The sequence below is a fragment of the Bos javanicus genome, chromosome 4, assembly GCF_032452875.1.
Source record: "Bos javanicus breed banteng chromosome 4, ARS-OSU_banteng_1.0, whole genome shotgun sequence".
In the NCBI taxonomy this organism is placed as follows: domain Eukaryota; kingdom Metazoa; phylum Chordata; class Mammalia; order Artiodactyla; family Bovidae; genus Bos; species Bos javanicus.
The window spans coordinates 81,470,781-81,497,936 of NC_083871.1; the positions used below are offsets into that span (position 1 = coordinate 81,470,781).

The following is a 27,156-nucleotide window of genomic DNA, read 5'->3' on the forward strand; positions in this document are numbered from 1 at the left end:
CATTCAGCTAACTAAAATGTCTTCTCTGATATGAGCTCATTTTCTCTTATTCCTTGTTCTGTAAATAATAATTATTCCACATCCTCCAAAATATCAATAGCTGAAAACAGTACTCAAATCATTTATTTGCCTTATCTATGGCAAACAAATCCAGTTCTCCACACATTCTCCCTGAAGAATTATTTTTCACTCCTGAGATAATTTTGGCCATTCTTTTTAGGATTTTCTCTGATTATAAAACTTTTTCAAAGCATGATGACTCAAAATGAACACAATGCTCTCAAAAGTAACCACTTACAAAGATTTAAAAATCTTTCTTAAGATTCAGAAAGCAAAAACATTAGGAAGAAACTTGTTTTATATGCTTTTTAATCATGTCAAGTAGAGGGGTTTTCCAAGTATTTTCACCACATTTTTCCAGTCACAACCCAAAAGTTCTCTATTCATATTTTTTGAGTATGAGGCTTGTATGAAGTGCTCTACTCGATAGAAAAGACTCCTTTTTCATTCAAGTATATCCCTTCAGTTCAGTTCAGTCGCTCAGTCGTGTCCGACTCTTTGTGACCCCATGAACCGCAGCACACCAGGCCTCCCTGTCCATCACCAACTCCCAGAGTTTACCCAAACTCATGTCCGTTGAGTCGGTAATGCCATCTAACCATCTCATCCTCTGTCGTCCCCTTCTCCTCCTGCCTTTAATCTTCCCCAACACCAGGGTCTTTTCAAATGAGTCAGCTCTTTACATCAGGTGGCCAAAGTACTGGAGTTTCAGCTTCAACATCAGTCCTTCCAATGAACACCCAGGACTGATCTCCTTTAGGATGGACTGGTTGGATCTCCTTGCAGTCCAAGGGTCTCTCAAGAGTCTTCTCCAACACCACAGTTCAAAAGCATCAATTCTTCGGTGCTCAGCTTCCTTTATAATCCAAGTCTCACATCCATATGTGGCCACTGGAAAAACCATAGCCTTGACTAGATGGACTTTTGTTGACAAAGTAATGTCTCTGCTTTTTAATATGCTATCTAGCTTGGTCATAAGTTTCCTTCCAAGGAGTAAGCGTCTTTTAATTTCATGGCTGCAATCACCATCTGCAGTGATTTTGGAGCCCCCAAAAATAAAGTCTGACACTGTTTCCACGGTTTCCCCATCTATTTCCCATGGAGTGATGGGACCAGATGCCATGATGCCATGATCTTAGTTTTCTGAATGTTGAGCTTTAAGCCAACTTTTTCACTCTCCACTTTCACTTTCATCAAGAGGCTCTTTAGTTCTTCTTCACTTTCTGCCATAAGGGTGGTGTCATCTGTATATCTGAGGTTATTGATATTTCTCCTGGCAATCTTGATTCCAGCTTGTGCCTCATCCAGCCCAGCATTTCTCATGATGTACTCTGCATATAAGTTAAATAAGCAGGGTGACAATATCCCTTAAAGGACTCCAACCAGAATGCCATGGTTGTTGCTACACGTATCAACCTCTTACTATCAAACTGAAGTTGAATCTTTAAAGATTCCAAATTCATGTATAACAAATAATCAATAAGCACCAACTCTGTAGTGATCTGTGTTATACCCTAGGAATACAAAAAAATATCAATAAGCAGCAACCAAACCAAATCAAACCAAAAGAATAAATCAATAAGTACCAAGTCTGTATTATCTGTGTTATACTCCAGGGATACAAAAGTAAGCATCTCAAAGACACTCTCCCTGAATTAATGCACTTACATTCTAAAGTCAGACAGACAGACAGATATACAATTAGCAACAGAATGAAAATTACATAGGACCATCAAGAAAGAGGCTAAGAGTAAGTATCTTCCAGCTGAGAAAATCTGAAAGAAGCAAATATGCATGGACAATATTTCAAAACAATGATCCCAATCTATACTCCCTTTCTGTGTTGGTATTCACACATACATAAATGTCCTTTTTGTCCTACAACATTTAAATAAACTGTTTATATTTACTTTTCTCTTTCTAGTTTTTTAAAAATAAAGTTTTTTTTTCACATTTCTCTGGAATGTTTCCAATTTGTTGACATTTCTATGGCATCTTTGGTGCTTATAAACCAACTCAGTATTATAGTTCCAAGCATACCAGTGCTATATATAGATGAGCTATAATAATCTTCTTGCTCTGCCATGTGAAACAAGAAGGGTCCCAGTTCAACACGATACTGACAATATCAAGAGAATTGACAGAAAGAAACAAGTTGATTAAATAAAATGTTAAACAAAAATAATTTACTCCTATTTTGATTGCATTTACTGGACAGTTTTAAAAGATAGGAATAATAACAGCCTCTATAACAAGGACTATTGACCATTAAGAATCCTCACTCCCAACCAGACATAAGTGCTGAGCTTCCTTACCCTGATAAAGGGAAGACACCTGCCTCCTCATTCTTTAGTCCCTGTAATCCCAAAAAGAAATTTTCTAGATGAGAAAATCTTCTCAGACTGTCATGATCAAAAGAAAACATCAGAGGAAAATGAGACTGCAAAAAAGAAAAAATGCACAAACCTATAGATTGTAAACAGATAATTCAGCCTGGTATTTTTTAACTGTTTCATGGAGTCAAGCAAAAATAAATTGCTTCTTACCTAATCCTCCCTCTATTGTTCTTTTCAATTTGTAGATGAATTCAAACTGAAGGACATGTCTATTGCTATTCTGTTTCAGACTTTAAAGTAACAGTTGATTTTTATCATATGAAAGCTCATCAATCACTAAACATAAATGTGTTAAATTTCTGAAGAACTTTCTAGAAAAAAAGAGAAGATAAATTTTTCCAGGTCATCTGAATTACAAAAACACAGACAGAGATAGAGAATAAAACTGACATCTTAAATAATATGAGATTACATGACCCCTTACAGAATAAAGAAATTTTTAGCAAACATTAGATAATTCAGAATAAGATATAATACTTCTAAAATGAATGCTTTCTCTAAAAGAAAAAAAATTTTTTTAAATAGGGGAGGTTTCGCCTCTCACAAGAAATATAGGTTATTTCTTGAAAAATTGGTATTGTTAGTATGGGGGCAGGAAGACATGTGTGTGAAATCTCTTACTAGAACACTGCTTTAGAAAAAAAAAGTTTTAGAGAAATTTGAGGATTTTTGCATTCTTATATAAATTTCACAGAGAAATTTCTTTCTCTGGGTTTCCTTCCATTTGGGGGCCAAATGTGAGAAAAGCAAAGTAGAATTACACTGTGATATAAGTTCTATGGAATAATAGCTGAACATTCAAATAAGCTTCAATAATAACTATCAGCAGTATTAATATCAGTCACTGGAATTGAGTTTCTTTTCCATTTTGGAAAACTGGTACATTTTTGGAAAATAGGCAGTATTAATAAAGTTAAATATACACCTAACCTGTAACCCATCTGTTCCACTATGAGGTATATATACCCAAGGGAAATAAGTGTGTATTCAAAATAGACAAAAACTGGAAACAGCTCAAATATTCATTTTCAGAACAATGGATACACTGTGGTATAGTCATACAACAGAATGTTACACCATCACTGATACACACAACAATCTAACGAACCTCAAAAAATCTGTGTTGGACAAGATAAGCCAGACACTAAAACGCATATACTACAGGATTCTATCTGCACAAGTCCAAAATCGGTAAAACTAGTCTACACCAGTAGAAGTCAAAATAGTGTTTACCTCTAGGAGGAGGTGGTGTTGTTTGGGAAGAGGTATGAGGGAACTCTCTGGAGTGATAGAAATATGCTGTATCTTGAACTGGGTGGTATTTATCCTGGTGTATATATTTGTAAAACATCACTGAACCATACCTTTAAGATTTTTCATTTTGTTATATGTAAGGTATACTTCACTTTGTATGAGATTTAAAAACCATTAAAGATGGGCTACTACTTGGCCACAAAAAGAATGAAAAGCCATTTGCAGCAATATGGATGGACCCAGAGATTATCGTATTAAGACAGAGGAAGACAAATGTCATATGATATCACCTATATATGGAATCTTAAAAAAAATGATACAAATGAACTTATTTACAAAACAGAAATAGACTCAAAGACATAGAAAACAAACTTATGGTTATGAAAGAAGATAACTGGGGGAAGATAAATTAGGAGATTGGAATAAACATACACACACTAATATATATATAATAGGTAAACAAGTTACTATTATAGTACAGGGAACTATATTCAATATCTTGTAATAACCTATAATGGAAAAGAATCCAAAAAATTATATATATATATATATACAGCTCAGACAGTAAAGAATTCACCTGCAAGGCAGGAGACCCAGGTCCAATCCCTGGGTTGGGAAGATCCCCTGGAGAAGGAAATAGCAACCCATTCCAGTAGTCTTGCCTGGAGAATTTCATGGCAGAGAACCCTGGTGGGCTACAATCCATGGGGTCAAAAAGAGTCGGACATGACTGAGTGACTAACACTTTCTTTCATTTGTCACTTTACTATACAGCTGAAATTGACACAACATTGTAAATTAACTATACTTCAATTTTTAAAATGGTAAAATTTTAAACGACTGAGCAAGTGCTTTTACACCTAGAGAGTATTATTCTAAATGAAAAAAGTCAGATAGAGAAAGACAAATACTGTAGGACTTCACTCAATTGTGAAAACTAAAAAACAAAACAAATGAAGGAACATAGTTAAACAGAAACAAGAGTTATAAGGAACAAACAAGTTGATTGCCAGAGAGAAGGAGGCTGGGTAGAGGAGAGAAATAGATGAGGAAGATTAAGAGGTACAAACTTCAAGTTACAAAATAAATGAGTCATAGGTGTGAAGTGTACCATGTGGGGAATATAGTTAATAATTATATAATACTGCTGTTTTGTAACAGATAACAACTAGATTTAACAAGGGGATCATTTTGAAATGTATACAAATACTGATTCTTTATGGTGTGCCCCAGAAACTAACATAGCGTTGTAAGTCAATCATACTTCAAAAACAAAGTCATAGAAAAAGAGATCACATTGTAGACACCAGAGACAGCAGGTGTGAAGAGTGGGAGCTGGATGAAGGCAGTCTAAAGGTAGAAACTTTCAGTTATAAGATACATATGTACCAGGGATGTAACATACAACATGATAGAGATAATTAACACTGTTATACCATATATATGAATGTTGTTAAGACAGTAAATCCTAAGAGTACTCATACCACAGGAAAAAAAAATTTTATATTTCTTTAATGCTGTATCTGTATGAGACAATAGTTCACTAAATCTATTGTGGTCATCATTTCATCATATATTTAAGTCAAGTCATTATGCTGTACACCTTAGAGTTAAACACTGCTATATGTTAATTCGGAGAAGGCAATGGCACCCCACTCCAGTACTCTTTCTTGGAGAATACCATGGACGGAGGAGCCTGGTAGGCTGCAGTCCATGGGGTCACTAAGAGTCGGACACAACTGAGCGACTTCACTTTCACTTTTTACTTTCATGCATTGGAGAAGGAAATGGCAACCCACTCCAGTGTTCTTGCCTGGAGAATCCCAGGGACGGGGGAGCCTGGTGGGCTGCCGTCTATGGGGTCTCGAAGAGTCGTACACGACTGAAGTGACTTAGCAGTAGCAGTAGCAGCAGTATGTTAATTATATCTGCAAAACCTGGGAGAAAATTTGAGAAAGTACACTATCAACTGTGTATTTTAAAAGATGGGAGACTACTGTGTTTGTTTTTGAATGGAACACCTCTGAAAGCGTGCAAAAGAAAAGTGATAGCATTGATTCTCTCCAAGGAGAAGCAGGGGAATTAAGGACAGAGGGAAGGAGATTTACATTGTAGACTCAGATACAGGGTGACAAAGACAAGTCACAGTGCTACATAATGTTCCACTTGAAAGTGAAGGTGTTAGTAACACAGTCATGCCCGACTGTTTGCGACCCTATGGACTGTAGCCTGCCAGGCTCCTCTGTCCATGGAATTCTCTAGGCAACAATACTGGAGTGGGTAGACATACCTTCTCCAGAGGATCCTCCCAGCTTAATTTTATGTAATTTTCTTTCATTTTTTAACTTTTCCATGAGTATATGTCTAATCTAGTCAACCAAACTGTTACTTACAGGGTAACATTAAATTATTTCCGGTATCTAAAACAACACTACACACAGATGGTCAATACATCTTTTTCATTGATTGATATAATTCTTGATGTTTAAATGTATCATAATATATAGGTGAATTATTACTTAGAAAATGTATTGTGTGAAAGTTACTCAGTCATGTTCGACTCTTTGTGACCCCATGGACTGCCAGGGGTCCTCTGTCCATGGAATTCTCCAGGCCAGAATACTGGAGTGGGTAGCCGTTCCCTTCTCCAGGGCATCTTTCCAACCCAGGGATCAAACCCACGTCTCCTGCAGGCGGATTCTTTACCGTCTAAGCCACCAGGGAACATGTACTACCTATGTCTTTAGTATTTTTACTCAGTGTGTTCACACTTTTTCCTTTTTTTTACTTTATTTAATGGCATGTTTAGTTTTCCCCAGGAGTCCATTTTCTTTGATCAAACTATCCACATTTTGGTCATCTATATACTTTAGAGGAACTCCCCAACCCATCATCATGGAGAAGAGTGTTATAAAGTCAAATAATTCTTTCACATCAGAATCAATGCATATAACAATCAGACACAACTACACCCAAGGTGTTAAGTAACATAGTTGAAAATAAACAACCATTTACAATATTCCAGAGGGAAGAAGAAACCCTCCACTATGTATATAGGTCAAAGCAAAGCTGTTTTTCAGTCGCTCTGCTGCTGGTGCTGCTAAGTCGCTTCAGTCGTGTCCGACTCTGTGCGACCCCAGAGACGGCAGCCCACCAGGCTCTGCCATCCCTGGGATTCTCCAGGCAAGAACGCTGGAGTGGGTTGCCATTTCCTTCTCCAAGGCATGAAAGTGAAAAGTGAAAGTGAAGTCGCTCAGTCGTGTCAGACTTTAGCGACCACATGGACTGCAGCCTACCAGGCTCCTCCGTCCATGGAATTTTCTAGGCAAAAGTACTGGAGTAGGGTGCCATTGCCTTCTCCAGTTATGTCCAACTCTTTGTGACCCCAGGGAGTATAGCACACCAGGCTCCTCTGTCCCCTTGGACATCCGCAGACTAGTCTAGTCAGCCATTCTATTTCACACAGGAATATTCCAAGGTCACACAAAAGTGCCTTTACTAAGCTTGAGTAATATAAGGCATATGGAAAATGTGTTCACCACTTGATCTATTGCTTCTTGCTAACAAGACTGTTATTTCCCATGGGGCCATATTGACATTTAGCATCAAGCACATTCAACACTTCCATTTTTAAAGGCATTCACTTTCCATGGTTTCTTTCTAAAATTGACTCATGTTTAAGCCTATGGGGTCAGTGAAGAGGAAAAATTCTTTGGAATAAATGGGGGGAAATTATGACTATTCTAAAGAAAGATACTTACCTCAGGTCCTGTGATATGCATTAGACCAGAAACAGCAGAGGCAACAGCATCGTAACCAGCTCGCTGAGACAGTGGACCTGTCTGACCATACCCTAAGACAACAAGAATAGATATATATTCAGCACCACCCAGGGAGAGCAATACTATAATGTGTGCTGTGCTGTCACTTCAGTCGTGTCCAACTCTGTGCGATCCTATGGACTGTAGCCCGCCAGGGTCCTCTGTTCATGGGATTCTCCAGGCAAGAATACTGGAGTGGGTTGCAATGCCCTCCTCCAGGGGACCTTGCCAAACCAGGGATCAAACACGCATCTCTTATGTCCCCTGCATTGGCAGGCAAGTTGTTTACCACTAGCGCCACCTGGAAGTCCAATAGTATAATAGCGTGTTAAAAGCATTTGTATCCAGAAATTCTGCAGCATTTTGTTGTATTAAACCTACACCATCCTTTGAAAGTGAAAGTGAAGTCACTCAGTCATGTCTGACTCTTTGTAACCCCATGGACTATAGCCTACCAGGCTCCTCCGTCTATGGGATTTTCCAGGCAAGAATACTGGAGTGGATTGCCATTTCCTTCTCCAGATCTTCCTGATCCAGGGATTGAACCCGGGTCTCCCGCACTGTAGACAGACGCTTTACCGTCTGAGCCACCAGGGAAGTTCCTTTGAAGAAGGCAGTAAAAATTTAATTATGGTGTTACACCACAGACGTTGCAAACTTGTAACTTGTGGGCCAGATTCTCCATGTATGAATGTTTTATCTGGACTTAAGAGTGTTTTGAAAAGTTTTTACTTAGTTTCCAAAGTTTAAAGATCAGGAAATAGCACATAAAATAGGCTTTACCTGAAAAAAAAAAAAAAACAGAACATACGCTCAAACTAGGCTCACATCCTCACATGGCAATAACCAATAAGCCACGTTCTTCCCTTTGCATAGGGCATAAATTCTCCAATTTGCCCCAATTTCCACCCCTCCTTAATCCTTTATGGTTTAGTCTGATTCAGTCATTAACCAATAGGTATTTGCTGCTGCTGCTGCTAAGTCACTTCAGTCGTGTCCGACTCTGTGCAACCCCATAGACGGCAGCCCACTAGGCTCCCCCATCCCCGGAATTCTCCAGGCAAGAACACTGGAGTGGGTTGCCATTTCCGTCTCCGATGCACGATAGTAAAAAGTGAAAGTGAAGTCGCTCAGCCGTGTCCCACCCTCAGCGATTCCATGGACTGCAGCCTACCAGGCTCCTCCATCCATGGGATTTTCCAGGCAGGAGTACTGGAGTGGGGTGCCACCGCCTTCTGCAAGAATACTAAAGTGGGTAGCCTTTCCCTTCTCCAGGGGATCTTCCCGACACAGGGATCGAACCCAGGTCTCTCACACTGCAGGCAGATTCTTTACTGTCTGAGCCACTGCTTGTAATGTGGGAGACCTGGGTTCTATCCCTGGATTAGGAAGATCCCCTGGAGGTGGGTTTCCATGCCCTGAAATTTGAACAAAAAGAGAATTAATATATCTCCTGACAGTGCTTTTTAGGATTACAAACAGAAGGGAAAGCTATCACCTTTTCTTTGCCATCAGCAAAAATTAGAAGAACAGAAACATGTTTTATCCTGCTCTCCTCCATCCTAGGCTTACCGTTGGATAATATGAGGAGCTACATGAATCTGTCTCCAAATTCCATATATTTTGCTTGCTCCTCCAGCAACCTGGAACACCCTCCCTCTATTTCATTCTATATATCTACATACCTCACATCCTCCAACCCTAAACTGGAATGTGTCCTTACCAGAGAGGTCTTCTCTGGAGAACTTTTATGAGAGATCACTCTTACTTCTCACTCTTAATCCCCCTTTCATGATTGTATTTAACTTTATACCTCTCATCACCACAAGATACATAATAAAGTTTATTTATTTTCTGTATCCTCCCTACTCAAAGGTAAGCTCAAGAGATTTTTTTTTTCAATTTAATTCACTGCAGTATTGCCAACATCTAGAATAGAATTCAGTAATGGTTACCAAATGAATAAATGAATGAATATTGGTTACAAAAAAAAGTTATCTTTTAAGAAAGAAACAAATTAATTACTACAGAAACTAAAGAGGCTTTTTCCTCTGTTTTGTTTTGGACTAAAATGATGACGTAGAAGGCATTTTCCTCCTTCCGTGCACAGAGTAGATGTACAGCTGCACACAGAGCACTTCCCTCTGAGAGGAATTTGGGAATTGAGAAACTAGAGAAATCAATGAGAATGACTCCTACACATTGGGTAACACAGAAAAGACCCATAAAGGCTGAGACAGTCTCACCATTAACCTTGCGATTAGGCGGAAACTCCAAACTCCCAGCGTCTCCCTAAGGAACAAACAGTACAGGCGGCACAGCAAGTGTCCCGGCTTTTAAGGCCCCTCCCTGAGGAACGGTCCCCTAAAACTCCTATCTCTGACAGCCAGAATTCATGAGTCCTACGGGACTATGGCAAACAAAGAAGCTAATTACAGGCTCATGAACATTAACCACAGCTATCCCCCACAGGTCTCAAGACTGGAGGAGCAGCAAAAATGGCCATCTCCCAGTCCTCCCCCAGAAAGGCTTTAACTGGATACTCTACAAGCTGCTGCCTAAGGATCCTGACACTAATTGAAATCTAAATGACCCTACCTAATTGACATCTAACTGGAACCTGAAGGAATCAGTGGGCACTTGCCCACCTTCTCTATGCAGCTCACTCCCACAATAAAATCAGGTCACCATCATCTCTCTAGAAGGAGTTTCTAGAGAGATGGGGCACATGTCTTGTGCCCCAACTTTTGCAGATACTGCCTGGGAGATGGGCCCCCATATCACCTGGTTCCGACTACCAACAGTGCCTGCAGTTAATAAGTCAAACTGGATTATGGCAAAGAAATAAGCAGATTTTTAATGGGCTCAGGAATACCCGCCCCCCAACACACACACACAGCTATCTACCCAGATTCAGTGCAAAGCAAGAAGACAAATATACCAATCTCCCAGTTTCTCCCCAGAAACTGCTTGACAGCATACGTTCCCAGCTGTTGCCTGAGGGTCTGGCTTCTAATCTGCCTGTATCTAGGCCTCACAACAGTCTTTCCCTTTGGAACATTGACGGGTCTTCACATACCCTAAACTACTAAAAGGCATGAAATAAAAAGACAGTGGCTTGGATAATCACAAAGGTTTGTGAGGCAACCACGAATCCAGGCTGGGTTAATACACAGGATTTATCTCCTATGCAAGACTAATCTGCCAAGACTGAGAGAGGTGCTGTTTTAGCTAATGCATGAAAACCAATACAAGCATTCAAGGAAAATGAAGAAACATGGGAATATGTTCCAAACAAGAGAACAAGTAAAGTCTCCAAAAACCAATCTTAATGAAACAGACAAAAGTCATTTATCTCACAAAGAGTTCAACATAATGCTCAGAAGGATGCTCACAGAGGTCAGGAAAGCAGTGCATGAACAAAGAAAGATTTTTCAACAGAGATTAATGATATTATAAAGTACCAAACAGATAGTATAGAGATAAAGAATAAAATAACTATACTGAAAAATTCGATAGAAAGGACCAACAGCAGACCAGATCAAATGATAATATCAGTGAATTAGGAGACAGAGCAGTGGAATACAACCAAGCAATGAAGCAAAAAGAAAAAAAAAAAAAGACTAAAAAAGAAGTGAAGATAGCTTAAGAGATTTATAAGGCACTGAAAATGGGTCAATATACACATTATAAAAATCCTAGAAGGGGAGTCAGTTCAGTCATGCAGTCATGTCTGACTCTTTTTGACCCCACAGACTGCAGCACGCCAGGCCTCCCTGTCCATCACCAACTCCCAGAGCTTGCTCAAACTCCTGTCCATCAAGTCGGTGATGCTATACAACCATCTCATCCTCTGTCGTCCCTTAGAAGAAGAGGAGGGCTTTATTCAAAGAAAAATGTAGAAAGGGAGGGCTTTATTCAAAGAAATAATAGGAAAGATTGAGGGTAAGACGAGAAGGCGGAGACAGAGGATGAGATGGTTGGATGGCATCACTGACTCAATGGACATGAGTTTGAGCAAACTGTGGGAGATAGTGAAGGACACGGAAGCCTGGGTGCTGCAGTTCATGGGGTCACAAAGAGTCGGACACGACTTAGCAACTCAGCAACAATGACTGAACACTTCCCTAACCTTTGCGGGGGGTGGGGGGGCACAAAACATCCAAATCTAGGCAGTCCAGGGAGTACCAAGTATAACTAAATTGTCAAAAGTTGAAGACAAAGAACCATAAAAACAGCAACAGAAAAGCAACCTGGTACTTACAAGGGAACCCTCATAAGATTATCAGTGGATTCTACCTTGCAGGTCAGAAGGCAGTGGGATGAGATATTCAAAGTACTGAAAGAAAAAAAAAAAGATTGCCAAACAAGAATACTCAATAAAAGTCCTTCAGACATGAAGAGAGATAAAAAATTTCCAGATAAATAAAAGCTGAAGGAATTTATCACCACTAGACTGTTCTTACAAGTTATGTTAAAGGGATTTCTTCAGTTTGAAACAAAAGGATGCTAAGTAGCAACATTAAAACATGAAAGTGTAAAACTCACTGATAAAAGTAAATATATGGTTAAATTCAGAATGCTGTAATATTATAATAATGGTGAGTAAATCACTTATAACTGGTATAAAGATTAAAACTAAAAGTATTAAGCCCACCTATAACTACAAGAATTTGTTCATGATACATAAGATTTAAAAAGATGTAAATCGTGACATCAAAACATTAAATGCTGGAGAAGAGTGAAAATGTAAAACCTTTTTATACATCTGAAGTCAAGTTGCTATCAGCTTAAAATAGATTATTATAGCTTTCAGATGTTTTATGTAAGCCTCATGGTAACACAATGCAAAATTCCATTGTAGGTACACAAAAGAGTAATCTAAGCATATAACTACAGGAAATCATCAAATCACAAAGGAAGGAAACAAGAGTGAAAGAAAGGAACAAAGAAATTATAAAACAACCAGAAAACAATTAACAAAATGGTAATGGTAAGGCCATTGTTGTTGGTTAGTCGCTAAACTGTGTCTGACTCTTTTGCAACCCCATGGACTATAGCCTGCCTGGCTCCTCTGTCTCTGGTATTTCCCAGGCAAGAATACTGGAGTGGATTGCCATTTCCTTCTCCAGGGAATCTTTGCAACCCAGAGATCAAACCTGCATTTCCTGCATTGAAGGCAGATTCTTTACCTCTGAGCCACCAGGGCTTCCCAATGGAAGCTATAACTATCAAAAATTACTTTAAATGTACATGGGATAAATTTTGCAGTCAAAAAACACAAGAGTGGCTGAATGGATAAAATGAACAAAACTCAACTATATGCTGCTTACAATACAGCTTTAAGAACACAGACTGAAAGTGAAGGCATGGGAAAAGGCACTCTATGCAAATAAAAATTAGAAGAAAGTAACGTATCTATAGTTATCAGCTAAGGTAGGCTTTAGGACAAAGACAAGAGAAAAAAAGGTTATTTTATAGTGACAGAGGGTCAGTCCAACAAGAGGATATAATATATGTAAATATTTATGCACCCAACATACAAGCACCTAGACATTTAAAGCAAATATTAATAGACCTGAAGGGAGAAATAGACAGCAAAGAAATGCAAAAAGATAAAATGGTTGTCTGAGGAGGCCTTACAAATAGCTGAGAAAAGAAGAGAAGCAAAAAGCAAAGGAGAAAAGGAAAGATATACCCATCTGAACGCAGAGTTCCAGAGAATAGCAAGAAGAGACAAGAAAGCTTTTTTAAGTGAACAATGCAAAGATATAGAGGAAAACAGTACAATGGGAAAGATCAGATATCTCTTCAAGAAAATTAGAGATATCAAGGGAACTTTTCATGCAAAGATAGGCACAATAAAAGACAGAAATGGTATGGACTTAACAGAAGCAGAAGATATTAAGAAGAGGTGGAAAGAATACATAGAACTATACAAAAAAGATCTTAAAGACCCAGATAATCATGATAGTATGATCACTCACATAGAGCCAGACATCCTGGAATGTGAAGTCAAGTGGGCCTTAGGAAGCATCACTACAAACAAAGGTAGTGGAGGTGATGGAATTCCAGTTGAGCTATTGAAAATCCTAAAATATGATGCTGCAAAAGTACTGCACTCAATATGCCAGCCAATTTGGAAAACTCAGCAGTGGCCACAGGACTGAAAAGTCAGTTTTCATTTCAATCCCAAAGAAAGGCAATGCCAAAGAATGTTCAAACTACTGCACAATTGCATTCATTTCACATGCTAGCAAGGTGATGCTCAAAATCCTTCAAGCTAGGCTTCAATAGTATATGAACTGAGAAATTCCAGATGTACAAGCTGGATTTAGAAAAGACAGAGAAACCAGAAATTAAATTGTCAACATCTGTTGGGTCATAGAACAAGCTAGAGAATTCCAAAAAACATCTACTGCTCCATTGACTACACTAAAGCTTTTAACTGTGTAGATCATAACAAACTGTGGAAAATTCTTCAAGAGATGGGAATACCAGACCAACTTACCTGCCTCTTGAGAAATCTGTATGCAGGTCAAGAAGCAACAATTAGAACCAGACACGGAACAATGGACTGGTTCCAAATTGGGAAAGAAGTACATCAAGGCTGTACACTGTCACCCTTCTTATTTAACTTATACGCAGAGTACATCATGAAAAACGCCAGGCTGATGAAGTACAAGCTGGAATCAAGATTGTGGGGGAAATATCTACAACATCAGACATGCGGATGATACCACCCTTATGACAGTAAGTGAGGAGGAACTGAAGAGCCTCTTGATGAGGGTAAAAAAGGAGAGTGAAAACCTGGCTTAAAACTCAATATTCAAAAAACGAATATCATGATATCTGGTCCCATCACTTCATGGCAAATAGATGAGGAAAAAATGGAAACAGTGACAGACTTTATTTTCTTGTGCTCCAAAATCACTGTGGACAGTGACTCCAGCCATGAAATTAAAAGACACTTGCTGCTTGGGAAAAAAAGCAATGACAAACCTAGACAGCATATTAAAAAGCAGAGACATTACTTTGCCTACAAAAGTCCATCTAGTCAAAGCTGTGGTTTTTCCAGTAGTCACGTATGGAGGTGAGAGCTGGACAACAAAAAAGGCTGAGTGCCGAAGAACTGATGCCTTCAAACTGTGGTGCTGGAGAAGACGCTTGAGAGTCCCTTGGACGGCAAGGAGATCAAACAAGTAAATCCAAAAGGAAATCAGTCCCAAATATTCACTGGAAGGACTCATGCTGAAACTGAAGTTCCAATACTTTGGCCACCTGATGTGAAGAGTGACTCGTTGGAAAAGACCCGGATGCTGGGAAAGACTGAAGGCAGAAGGAGAAGGCGACGACAGAGGACGAGATGGTGGACAGCATCACAGACTCAGTGCACATGAGTTTGAGCAAACTCTGAGAGATGGTGAACGACAGGGAAGCCTGATGTGCCGCAATCCCTGGGATCGCAGAGTTGGACACGACTGAGCCATTGAACAACAACAGTACCAGTGCGTGATGCGTGCTAAGTCGCTTCAGTCGTGTCTGACCCTTGGCAACCCCAAGGACTGTCGCCCACCAGGCTCCTCTGTCCATGGGATTCTCAAGCCAAGAATACTGGAATGGGTTGCTGTGCCCTCTTCCAGGGGATCTTCCTGACCCAGGGAGAGAACTGGTGTCTCAGGTCTCCTGCATTGGCAAGCAGGTTCTTTGCCACTAGCACCACCCGGGAAGCCCCACAGTAACAGTGGGGTACTTTACTGCCCCACTTTCAACAGTAGCTTAATCATCTAAACAGAAAATACTCAACTTAAACTACATATTAAACCTAATGGAATTTACAGACATTTACATCATTTTCATCCATCAGCAGTAAAATACACATTTTTCTCAAGCACACAGGGAAATTTCTCAGAATAAATCATATGTGGGCCACAAAACAAGGCTTAAACTTTAAGAAGACAGAAGTCATATAAAACATATTTTCTGACCACAGTGACAGAAAACTAGAAATCAATTACAAGAAGAAAAATAGAAAATTCACAAATAGATATAGATTAAACCTATTACCCAGAGAAGGTAATGGCACCCCACTCCAGTACTCTTGCCTGGAAAATCCCATGGACAGAGGAGCCTGGAAGGCTGCAGTCCATGGGGTCGCTAAGAGTCGGACAAGACTGAGAGACTTCACTTTCACTTTTCACTTTCATGCATTGGAGAAGGAAATGGCAACCCACTCCAGTGTTCTTGCCTGGAGAATCCCAGGGACGGGGAGCCTGGTAGGCTGCCGTCTATGGGGTCGCACAGAGTCGGACACGACTGAAGCAACTTAGCAGCAGCAGCAGCAAACCTATTACCACACAATGTGTCAAAGAATAAATCAAAACATAAATCAAAAAATTCTCTGAGACAAAAAAAATAATGGAAATACAACCTACCAAAATTTTGGGATGCAGCAAACACAGTTCTAAAGGTAAAGTTCACCTGGTAAATTCCTACATAAAGAAACAAGAATGGTCTCAAAGAGAAACAAGAATGATCTCAAATAAACAACCTAACTTCAAACAAGTAACCAGAAAAACAGGATCAAATGAAGCTCAAAGTTAGAAGATGGAAGAAAATATCAACAAACAGTGAAGAAATAAATCTAAGAGGGACTAAAAGAGACAATAGAAAAGATCAGTGAAACTAAGAGGTGGTTCTTTGAAAAGATAAATAAAATTGACAAACTTTTAGACTCACCAAAAAAAATAGAGTAAGAATTCAAATAAATAAAATCAGAAAGGAGAGAGGAGATGTCACAGCTGACACCACAGAAATGCAAAGAGTCATAAGAGACTACTATGGAAAGGTGTATACCAACAAATTGGACAACCTAGGAGAAAAGGATAGATTTCTAGAAACTTCAGGACTGAATCATGAAGAAACAGAAAACCTGAATAGACCAATTACTGGTAAGGAGATGAAATCAGTAAACCAAAACCTCCCAACAAACAAATGTCCAAGACCAGAGGTTTCAATGGTGAATTCTACCAAACGTTTAAAGAACTGATAGTCCAGGGCAGCTAGTTGACAGCTGTAAAGGGCATCCTAAACCAGACCTGGACACAGTGGTTTTCCAACCACCAGCATCCCCAGCATAAAGCAGGCCTCCAGAAGCAGAGAGAAGCTCCACGTAAGGCAGGAACACTCTGTGCTGGTGAACCACCTGTTCTCTCAGCAGGAAGTCAAGAGAAGAAATTGATTTCAGTCCACTCTGGGTAGGGACTATCAGCAGCCAGGAACCCCAGTGCCTCAAATGGGACAAAAAGAAGGCTCTCATCATCAGCACAACTCTAAATGAAGTCTTCTAAATAAGGCCTGCAGGAAAACATGCTCAGAGAAACAGTTTGCTAAGTAAAAGGCACCATAATACTTGCCTTGTGATACAAATTCTCTTGTTCAGCTTACAACAAGGAGGAGGCACAAATATCCTAATTACTTTAAATTACAACTTCCAGACATTTCTATTAAAGAGAAATATAAATAGTTACTCTCACAGAAGCAGCATGGCATAGTGAATAAGACGATGAGTTCCAGGACTGAAAAAAGTCTGGATTCCAACCAAGGCTCTGCGAAGTACTGAATCCTCAACAATTCACGTAATCCCCCTGAGTTTCAGTTTCCACAGTATTCGCACTTATCTCATAGAAATATTGTGCAAGTGTACATGCTAAGTCGCTTCAGTCATATCTGACTCTCTGTGACCCCATGGACTGTAGCCCACCAGGCGCCCCTGTCCATGGGATTCTCCAGGTAAGAATACTAGCGTGGGCTGCCATGCTCTCCTCCTGGGAATCTTCCCAACTCAGGGATCAAACCCACATTTCTTACATCTCCTGCATTGGCAGGCAGGTTCTTTACCACTAGCGCCCCTGGGAAGCCCCCAAAGATATAATTATGAGGGTTCAATTTGATAAAACATCAGAAGCAAAGTACATTTTACATTGATAGCTAAATGTATTTAGTTAATAAATATGCATTGATTAATATACTAATAATATAGTAGTTTTCCCTTTCCACAAGATATTCAGAATAACAAGAACTGCCTTGAGGTATGCTGAAATGATGAGAATAAATATTCTAGGCATTGCAATTATGTTGTTTAAAAACCCATTAAACTTGAAAGTTTATGTACTTGGAAACTAGCACGTGGCCATTTTAGAAAAGAAACTTGACAATAACAAAATATATTTTCGTTGTAATGAGTCAAAACTTATTCTACCTTTCACCTTATACTTGCCTTAAGTACTTAAATACTGACAACTAGTAACATCAACAAATACTTATGACAATAAATAAAAAATTTTACCACAGGAAACTGATATTATCAAAATTGTATTTTGCAAAGATTACTCTGTGGGCAATGTGAAGATTGAATTATTAATTAATAATTTAACAAAGCTGAAAAAATGGTAAGCATGGGATCCAGATAGTTCTTTTTAAATTTTATTTTTAGCTCTACAATTCCAAAAACAATCCTGATCAAACCCAAAATAAAGAGGACAAATTTAAGCATGTTACTTATATTTTATATTCAAGTACAGGAGGTAAGGAAAATTAAGGCAATTATGAAAAATCAGAGAGGAACATCTTTTCCTCTGCCGTTTTCTCCCCAGAGCCCTTACTCACTTACCTTCATTTTATGGAGCAATGGCGCCATCTTGTGGCTCTTACGAACACTGACTATAAAGCAAAATGAACTTTCAGACATGAGTAAAATTGCAAGGGAAGGGAACTAGAGGGAAAAGATTTCCTTCCTATCTTTTAATGTTTGCCCTGAATACTCATTTTTCTTCTTAGTCGTGCCTTAACTTTTTGTTTCCTTCTTCTCCTTAACCAAAATAGGAGTATGTTTAAAGTCAGTATCATTCCAGCAGCTATAAAAACTCCAAAAACAGGTTGCTTACTTGAAAAAACAGAAGCAATAAAATATTCTACAATAAATAAGGGAATCCTTTAAAATGTGTACAAATGTCTAGACTTCCTTTCTTTGCCCATTTTCTGGTGTGTAAATTATTTCTGAATTAAAAGATTATACACTCGATGTATTTATTTTTAAAAAAATATTTATTTTCTTATCTGTGCACTGAAACACTGAAAAGGCCTAGAAGCAAAGACTAACCCAGTAGCAAAGAGCATCCCTAGTAGCTAGACTGTGGTCTCTAAATGCCATTTTCCACTAAAAGAAATTAAGATTCTCGGGGAAATGGTTGATTCCAAGACAGGGCAGGAAAAGTACAAAGTTCACCTATAATATCTTATTATGTTGTTGTTTAGTCACTAACTCATGTCTAACTCTTCTGAGACCACGTGGACTGTAGCCCACCTGGCTCCTCTATCCATGGGATTTCCCAGGCAAGAATACTGGAGTAGCCTACCATTTCCTCCTCCAGGGGATCTTCCCAATCCAGGGATTGAACCTGTATCTTCTGCACTGGCAGTCTGTGCCACCAGGGAAGCCCATATCTTATTATATTAGAAATCAAAGAAGTTATCAGACTACTACGCATGTCAAAAGTATGCACAAGCCAACTTAAAAAGGCCCCCACTGACCAAAGATGAGATCATTTTGAGAATCAATAAGGATAAGAGCTGCAGTGGACTGAAACGCATCAAATATGTTAAATTCTGTGAGTTCATAATGATATTTTTTTAATCATCAGTCACCCTTGGAAGATTCTAAGGCATAAATTCATTATTATGATAATTGGTAAATAGAATTTACAGCCATCCTGCCTTTACTTAGTGATCTCTATCTCAGGATAATCAAACAGTTGATGAGGGGAACATTATTTTTATGGAAGTACTCCAATCAATATACAAAGAAGGAACAGCAGGATTAGGATATCATCCTTTTGTAACTCCCAAGGGGCTTTCCCTGTGGCAAAATGGTAAAGAATCTGCCTATAGGAGACTCAAGAGACGCCGGTTCCATCCTTGGGTTGGGAAGATCCCCTGGTGTAGGAAATGGCAACCTACTCCAGTATTCTTGCCTGGGAAATTCCATGGACAGACAAGCCTGGTGGGCTACAGTCCATGGAGTCACAAAGAGTCAGACACACACACAGCCACGCAATGAATCAACAGACCTAGGCAATCATCATCAGTGGCTGCTGATACCACAAAAAAGAGCCAGGGCCAACCCATACGTGCCTCCAAGTGGAACTACACATCACCTTCTACGACATATTGCAATCCAAAAAAAAAAACCCAAAATTTGAGCAAACCTATAGATACGTCAATTTGGAAATAACAAGAAAAATTAAACAACATAGGAGTGCAACCAGCAAAATTCAATCTACCAACAGAAAAAAATAAACTGGGTTTTTTAAAACAAACAAACTGTAAGAAACAAGAGACTGAGAAAGAACTATAAATTAAAGGAGATGTAGGGGCCATATCAATGAACCGCAATGGTTAGACTTTTATTTGTATCCCAATTCAAATTAACAAACAATAAAACAGAGAGACAGAACTGGGAAAACCTGAACACCAGTTGAATATCTTGGTGTTATTAAGTAATTATAGTTAGCGTTAGTCACTCAGTCATGTCCGACTCTTTGTGACCCCATGGACTGTAGTCACCAGGCCCCTCTGTTTGTGGGATTATCCAGGCAAGTATACTGGAGTAGGTTGCCACTCCTTTCTCTAGGGGATCTTTCCAACCCAGGGATTGAACCCAGGTCTCCCACATTGTAGGCAGATTCTTTACTGTCTGAACCACCAGGGAAGCCCATTAAGTAATTATAGGGTTGGTTTAATTTACATGTGATGACATTGGGTGTTTATGCTTTAAAAGCAGTTCTTTTATTTTAGGCATGTTTTGAAATATTTAGAAATAAAATAATTTAACATCTGAGATTTGCTTTTAAGTGATCAGGGGAAGAGAGAATAGGTAGGATTGTAGACAAAATAAGATTGGCTGTGACTTGATCACTATTAACCCGGTTAATATGCACTTCAAGAGCCATTATAATAGTTTCTCTATTTTTACGTAACTTAAAGATTTTCCACAATAAAATGCCAAAAAGAAATAAGTTTAAGAATTACATGCAAATTTCATTTCATAAAAGTACACCAAGGTATATTAGAGTTGAATGAAACGGGCAAAAACTCTTGCTTTATAGATAAGAAAACTGAAGTTCTGAGAGGTTAAGTGACTTATCTAAAGTCATAAAGCCAACCAACGGCACACAAGAATTAACACTCAGATTTTCAGTTTCCCCATCAGGTTTGTTTTTTTTTTTTAATTTTATTAACTTTTTAATTGAAGGATAAATGCTTTACAGAATTTTGTTGCTTTCTGTCAAACCTCAACATGAATCAGCCATAGGTATACATATATCCTCTCCCTTTTGAACCTCCATCCCATCTCCCTCCCCATCCCACCCCTCTAGGTTGATAGAGCCCCTGTTTGAGTTTCCTGAGCCATACAGCAAATTCCCACAGCCTATCCATTTTATATATGGTAATGTAAGTTTCCATGTTACTCTCTCCATACATCTCACCCTCTCCTCCCCTCTCCGCATGTCCATAAGTTTATTCTCTATGTCTGTTTCTCCACTGCTGCTCTGCAAATAAATTCTTCAACACCATTTTTCCAGATTCCGTATATATGTGTTAGTATGCAATATTTACTATCTGGAAAGGGAACGGCAAACCACTTCTCTATTACTGCCTTAAGAACTCCAAGAACAGTATGAAAAGGTGAAAAGATATGACACTGAAAGATGAACTCCCCAGGTTGGTAGGTGCCTAATATGCTATTGGAGATTAGTGGAGAAATAACTCCAGAAAGAATGAAGAGACGAAACCAAAGCAAAAAAAACACCCAGTTGTGGATGTGATGGGTGATAGAAGTCAAATCTGACACTGTAAAGAACAAGATTGCATAGGAACCTGGAATGTTAGGTCCATGAATCAAGGCAAAGAAGAAGTGGTCAAACAGGAGATGGCAAGAGTGAACATCAACATTTTAGGAATCCGCAAACTAAAATGGACTGGAATGGGTGAATTTAACTCAGATGCCATTATATCTACTACTGTGGGCAAGAATACCTTAGAAGAACTGGAGTAGCCATCATAGTCAACAAGAGTCCGAACTGCAGTACTTGGATGCAATCTCAAAAACAACAGAATGATCTCTGTTCGTTTCCAAGGCAAACCATTCAGTATCACAGCAATCCAAGTCTATGCCCCGACCAGTAATGATGAAGAAACTGAAGTTGAACGATTCTATGAAGACCTACAAGACCTTCTAGAACTAACACCCAACAAAAGATATTCTCTTCATTATAGGGGACAGAAATGCAAGAGTAGGAAGTCAAGAAACACCTGGAGTAACAGGTAACTTTGGCCTTGGACCACAGAATGAAGCAGGGTAAAGGCTAATACAGTTTTACCAAGAGAACGCACTGGTCATAGCAAACACCCTCTTCCAACAATACAAGAGAAGACTCTACACACGGACATCACCAGATGGTCAACACCAAAATCAGATTGATTATATTCTTTGCAGCCAAAGATGGAGAAGCTCTATACAGTCAGCAAAAACAAGACTGGGAGCTGACTGTGACACAGATCATGAACTCCCTATTGCCAAATTCAGAATTAACTTGAAGAAAGTAGGGAAAACCACCAGACCATTCAGGTATGACCTAAATCAAATCCCTTACCATTATACAGTAGAAGTGAGAAATAGATTCAAGGGATAAGATCTGATAGACAGAGTGTCTGAAGAACTATGCACAGAAGTTTCTGACATTGTACAGGAGACAGGGATCAAGACCACCCCAAGAAAAAGAAATGCAAAAAAGGCAAAATGGTTGTCTGAGGATGCCTTACAAATAGCTGTGAAAAGAGAAGTGAAAGGCAAAGGAGAAAAGGAAAGATATATCCATTTGAATGCAGAGTTCCAAAGAATAGCAAGGAGAGTTAAGAAAGCCTTCCTCAGCAATTAATGCAAAGTAATAGAGGGAAATAATAGAATGGGAAAGAGTAGATTTCTCCAGGAAAATTAGAGATACCAAGGGAACATTTCATGCAAAGATGAGCACATTAAAGGACAGAAATGGTATGGACCTAAGAGAAGCAGAAGATATTAAGAAGAGGTGGCAAGAATACACAGAACTATACAAAAAGATCTTCACAACCCAGATAATCACGATGGTGTGATCACTCACCTAGAGCCAGACATCCTCGAATGTGAAGTCAAATGGGCCTTAGGAAGCATCACTATGAACAAAGCTAGTAAAGGTGATGGAATTCCAGTTGAACTATCAAATCCTAAAAGATGATGATGTCAAAGTGCTGAACTCAATATGCCAGAAAATTTGGAAAGCTCAGCAGTGGCCACAGGACTGGAAAAGGTCAGTTTTCATTCCAATCCCAAAGAAAGGCAATGCCAAAGAATGCTCAAACTACTGCACAATTGCACTCATCTTTCATGCTAGTAAAGTAATGCTCAAAATTCTCCAAGCCAGGCTTCAACAGTACCTGAACCGTAAACTTCCAGATGTCCAAACTGGATTTAGAACAGGCAGAGGAACTAGAGATCAAATTGCCAACATCCGCTGGATCATTGAAAAAGCAAGAGAGTTCCAGAAAAACATCTACTTCTGCTTTATTGACTATGCCAAAGACTTTCACTGTGTGGACCACAACAAACTCTGGAAAATTCTTAAAGAGATGGGAATATCAGACCACCTGACCTGCCACTTGAGAAATCTGTATGCAGGTCAGGAAGCAACAGTTAGAACTGGACATGGAACAACAGACTGGTTCCTAATCGGGAAAAGAGTACATCAAGGCTGTATATTGTCACCCTGCTTATTTAACTTATACGCAGAGTACATCATGAGAAATGCAGGGCTGGAGGAAGCACAAGCTGGAATCAAGATTGCCGGGAGAAATATCAATAACCTCAGATATGCAGATGACACCACCGTTATGGCAGAATGCAAAGAAGAACTGAAGAGTTTCTTGATGAAAGTGAAAGAGGAGAGTGAAAAGTTGACTTAAAACTCAGCATTCAGAAAACTAACATCATTACATCCAGTCCCATCACTTCATGGCAAATAGACAGGGAAACAGTGACAGGCTTTATTTTGGGGGGCTCCAAAATCAGCGCAGATGGTGACTACAGCCAAGAAATTAAAAGACGCTGGCTCCTTGGAAGAAAAGTTATGACCAACCTAGACAGCATATTAAAAAGCGGAGACATTACTTTGCCAACAAAGGTCCGTCTAGTCAAACCTATGGTTTTTCCAGTAATCATGTATGGATGTAAGAGTCGGACTACAAAGAAAGCTGAGCACTGAAAAATTGATGCTTTTGAACTGTTTGTTGGAGAAGACTCTTGAGAGTCCCTTGGACTGCACGGATATCCAACCAGTCCATCCTAAAGGAGATCAGTCCTGAGTGTTCATTGGAAGGACTGATTTGAAGCTGAAACTCCAATACTTTGGCCACCTGATGCAAAGAGCTGACTCATTAGAAAAGACCGTGATGCTGGGAAAGATTGAATGCAGGAGGAAAAGGCGACAACAAAAGATGAGATGGTTGGATGGCATCACCGACTCAATGGACATGAGTTCAAGTAAACTCCAGGAGTTGGCAATGGACAGGGAGGCCTGGCGTGCTACAGTCCATGGGGTCACAGAGATTCAGACACGAAAGAGCGACTGACTGAACTGAACTGATATGATATTTATCTTTTCTTTCTGACCTACCTCACTCTGTATAATAGCCTTAGGTTCATTCACCTCATTAGATCTGATACAAATGCATTCCTTTTTATGACTGAGTAATATTCTACTGTGCATGTGTACCACAACTTTTTTATCCCTTCATCTGTCGATGGACACCTAGTTTGTTTCCATGTTCTCGCTATGACCCAAGCAGCTGCACCACCTCCACACCTGCCCCATTGGGTTTTCTTTCATCTAAACAAGATGTCTGAAGACTCTAGTTAGCCACTTTCTAAATTCAACTTCATAGGATTGATTCAGAAAAAACTCCAGAGCCAGTCTCAATGTTTTTGTTTTTGTTTATTAGTTTCTGTGCTTTGCTTTTTGGACATCTTCCTTGTCATACATTTTTCCTCCACTGTGAGAATTAAATGAGGCATTTAGTAAATGGGCCAAAGTTTTATATTCTTATGGATTTCACTCAACTTTTCTCAGTTCAGGTCAGTCGCTCAGTCATGTCCGACTCTTTGCGACCCCATGAATCGAAGCACGCCAGGCCTCCCTGTCCATCACCAACTCCCGGAGTTCACTCAGACTCACGTCCATCGAGTCAGTGATGCCTATTGGCATTTAAAAAAAAAAATCTTCCTATTAATTGAAAGATTTCCCATTATTATACCTTCCACTTAATAGAGTTTGTCCTTCTGTCACATGCATAACAATTTAGATTCTCCACGGTTACACCATTTTGGTGGATTTTTTTTCTTTTTCCCTTAGGTTATGGTACAGAATTTTTGACTATAAGATATGTACCTTTCTACATGCAAGATTACAAAACTAACCTCAGCTGGATTCTACTGAGATTCCTGTAAATCTCAATAGAGCAAGAGACTTCCCTGCAAATATACCAACCAATCAAAACTAATACTTAACCAAGGACTCCATAAAGCAACAGTGGTAATTTAGGGTGGTGACAATAATAATAATAATAGTTAACATGTATAGAATACTTGCTATGTTCCAGGAATTGTGCTGGTACTTTGTATGTGTCATCTGATTTAAGTCTTTGAAGAATTACATGAGGCAAATTGTATTATCCTATTTGAATTACTACCTAGAAAAATGAGGTTTTGAGAGATTAAGTACCTTACCCAAGGTCACAGAGGTACTCGCTATGATTTTATAGGTATTGAAATCTTGACACTTGTTACTATGTAACCACTTTTACAAAATATTTCCATGAGTATTAACAGCTCATACATTTTCCAAGACCAAAAATTTGATTAATACAGTTTGTTACCTCAATTTCAGATAACCTATGAAATTTAGATCCCTTAATGTCTACCACTGAGAGGCAGCAAAATTGGTTGATTAATTGTATAGCAACTAAAACATCTGAAATACTAATAAGTATATGTTCCTAGTCAGAAAAGGCAAATAAATTTGTAAATTAAGCAGCATTACTATAATGCAGGAAAAAAAGCACACTAAGCAAAAAAGTTTTTACTGATGATAGTGATAGCCGTCTTTACTACAGAATTACCACTTTTATGATAGTCAATTTGATGATACTCATATATATAAATATATTTTGATGATTGCTTCTTATACATAGATTTCATTTTCCCCAACTAGTTAATATAACACTAAGCAGACAGTAGAAACTTAATAAACACTCACTTGACTGATACATATTTTTGTATTTTATATTATTTCATGCATGCCTATGATATTCTTCACATAAACTATCAAAACCAATGTTTTTTATAAGACAGACAAGGGTTAGGGGTAACTGGGTGTCAAGATACTATATTGCCTACAATATAGAGTATGTTTTTAATGGAAAAGAAGTAAAAGGTCTTCAAACTTTCATCATCCAAATAAAGTCTACAACTGCAAAAGCTTTGATGATCATGCAAATACAATCTGTTAAAAGTGACTTTAACTACACCCACAATCATGTAAGTCATAAACACACACACACACACACACATACACACACAGATTATCCTAAATCTCAGAAGACTTATTCAAATAGGGAGGGGAAAAAACTATTAAGAATCACTGATATAATGAAAATAAATTGCAGAATCTGTCCTCAGATTAAGAATTCGAATATATTTTCATGGAATCTATTCAAAAGAAACTACCAAGAGTTATATCTATATCCCAAGACTCAATATTTGTATAAAAGGAAGGCAGCTCACGTTCTGACAGATGCCCCATAAAATTACTAAAGAATAAAGAGAATTATCGTTTTTATATACTTTTCATTTTTAGGAGAAAAATCAAATTTTAAATGACTGAAACATAAAACATGAGTATATAAAACATGAGGAGAAAAGAAAATAAAAGCCCAGCCAGGCTCTCATATAAACCAATTCCCTATAGCTAGATTCCCACACTCCAAATAGCAGCACTACGTCAGCCTGAGAAGGGACATTTTAGGCAAAGAACACAAAAACGTCCAGTACTGACCTCTTTACAGAGACTAAACATCAACTCAAATCAAACCCAGATAAACGGATAACTCAAGTGAGTAACAAATTAACAAGAATCACCTTTAGCCTTGTTCCACTGCCAAGAGAAAAGTACTCAGTTAAATACAGTCCACATCTTTATTTCATAGAGATCAATGAAACAAACAAAAAAATAAAAGGAATCCAAGTAAAAAAGATATCAAACAAAACCCAGTTATCTTTGAACTCCCCAAAGTTGGGAACAATTAAAGTCTTCCCAAAAAGGCAGACTTGTGATTAAGCAATGCTTCCTGAGTGAGCAAATACACATAGTTAACACCAAGGCCAAAAGCAGAGAAATAAATAACATGAAGTCAGGAAAAAATAGTATAACATGTAACGACGCTAGTTAAAATAATCACTTGCAGAATAAACTAAT

At 38.7% G+C, this 27,156-nt stretch overlaps 1 protein-coding gene across 14 annotated transcripts in view; it reads right to left on the minus strand.

Annotated features, from left to right (window-relative positions):
- The window catches only part of SUGCT (succinyl-CoA:glutarate-CoA transferase), an 861,069-nt gene that overhangs the window by 777,562 nt on the left and 56,351 nt on the right, over nt 1–27,156 (minus strand). For all 14 annotated transcript variants that reach the window (XR_009736133.1, XR_009736132.1, XM_061415379.1 and 11 more), the window contains one exon: nt 7,472–7,563. Coding sequence is in view for 12 of the 14 variants with exons in the window: in XM_061415379.1 (XP_061271363.1) it covers nt 7,472–7,563 (92 nt within the window). In the remaining 2 variants the exon portion in view is untranslated. The remainder of the gene's footprint in view (nt 1–7,471; nt 7,564–27,156) is intronic.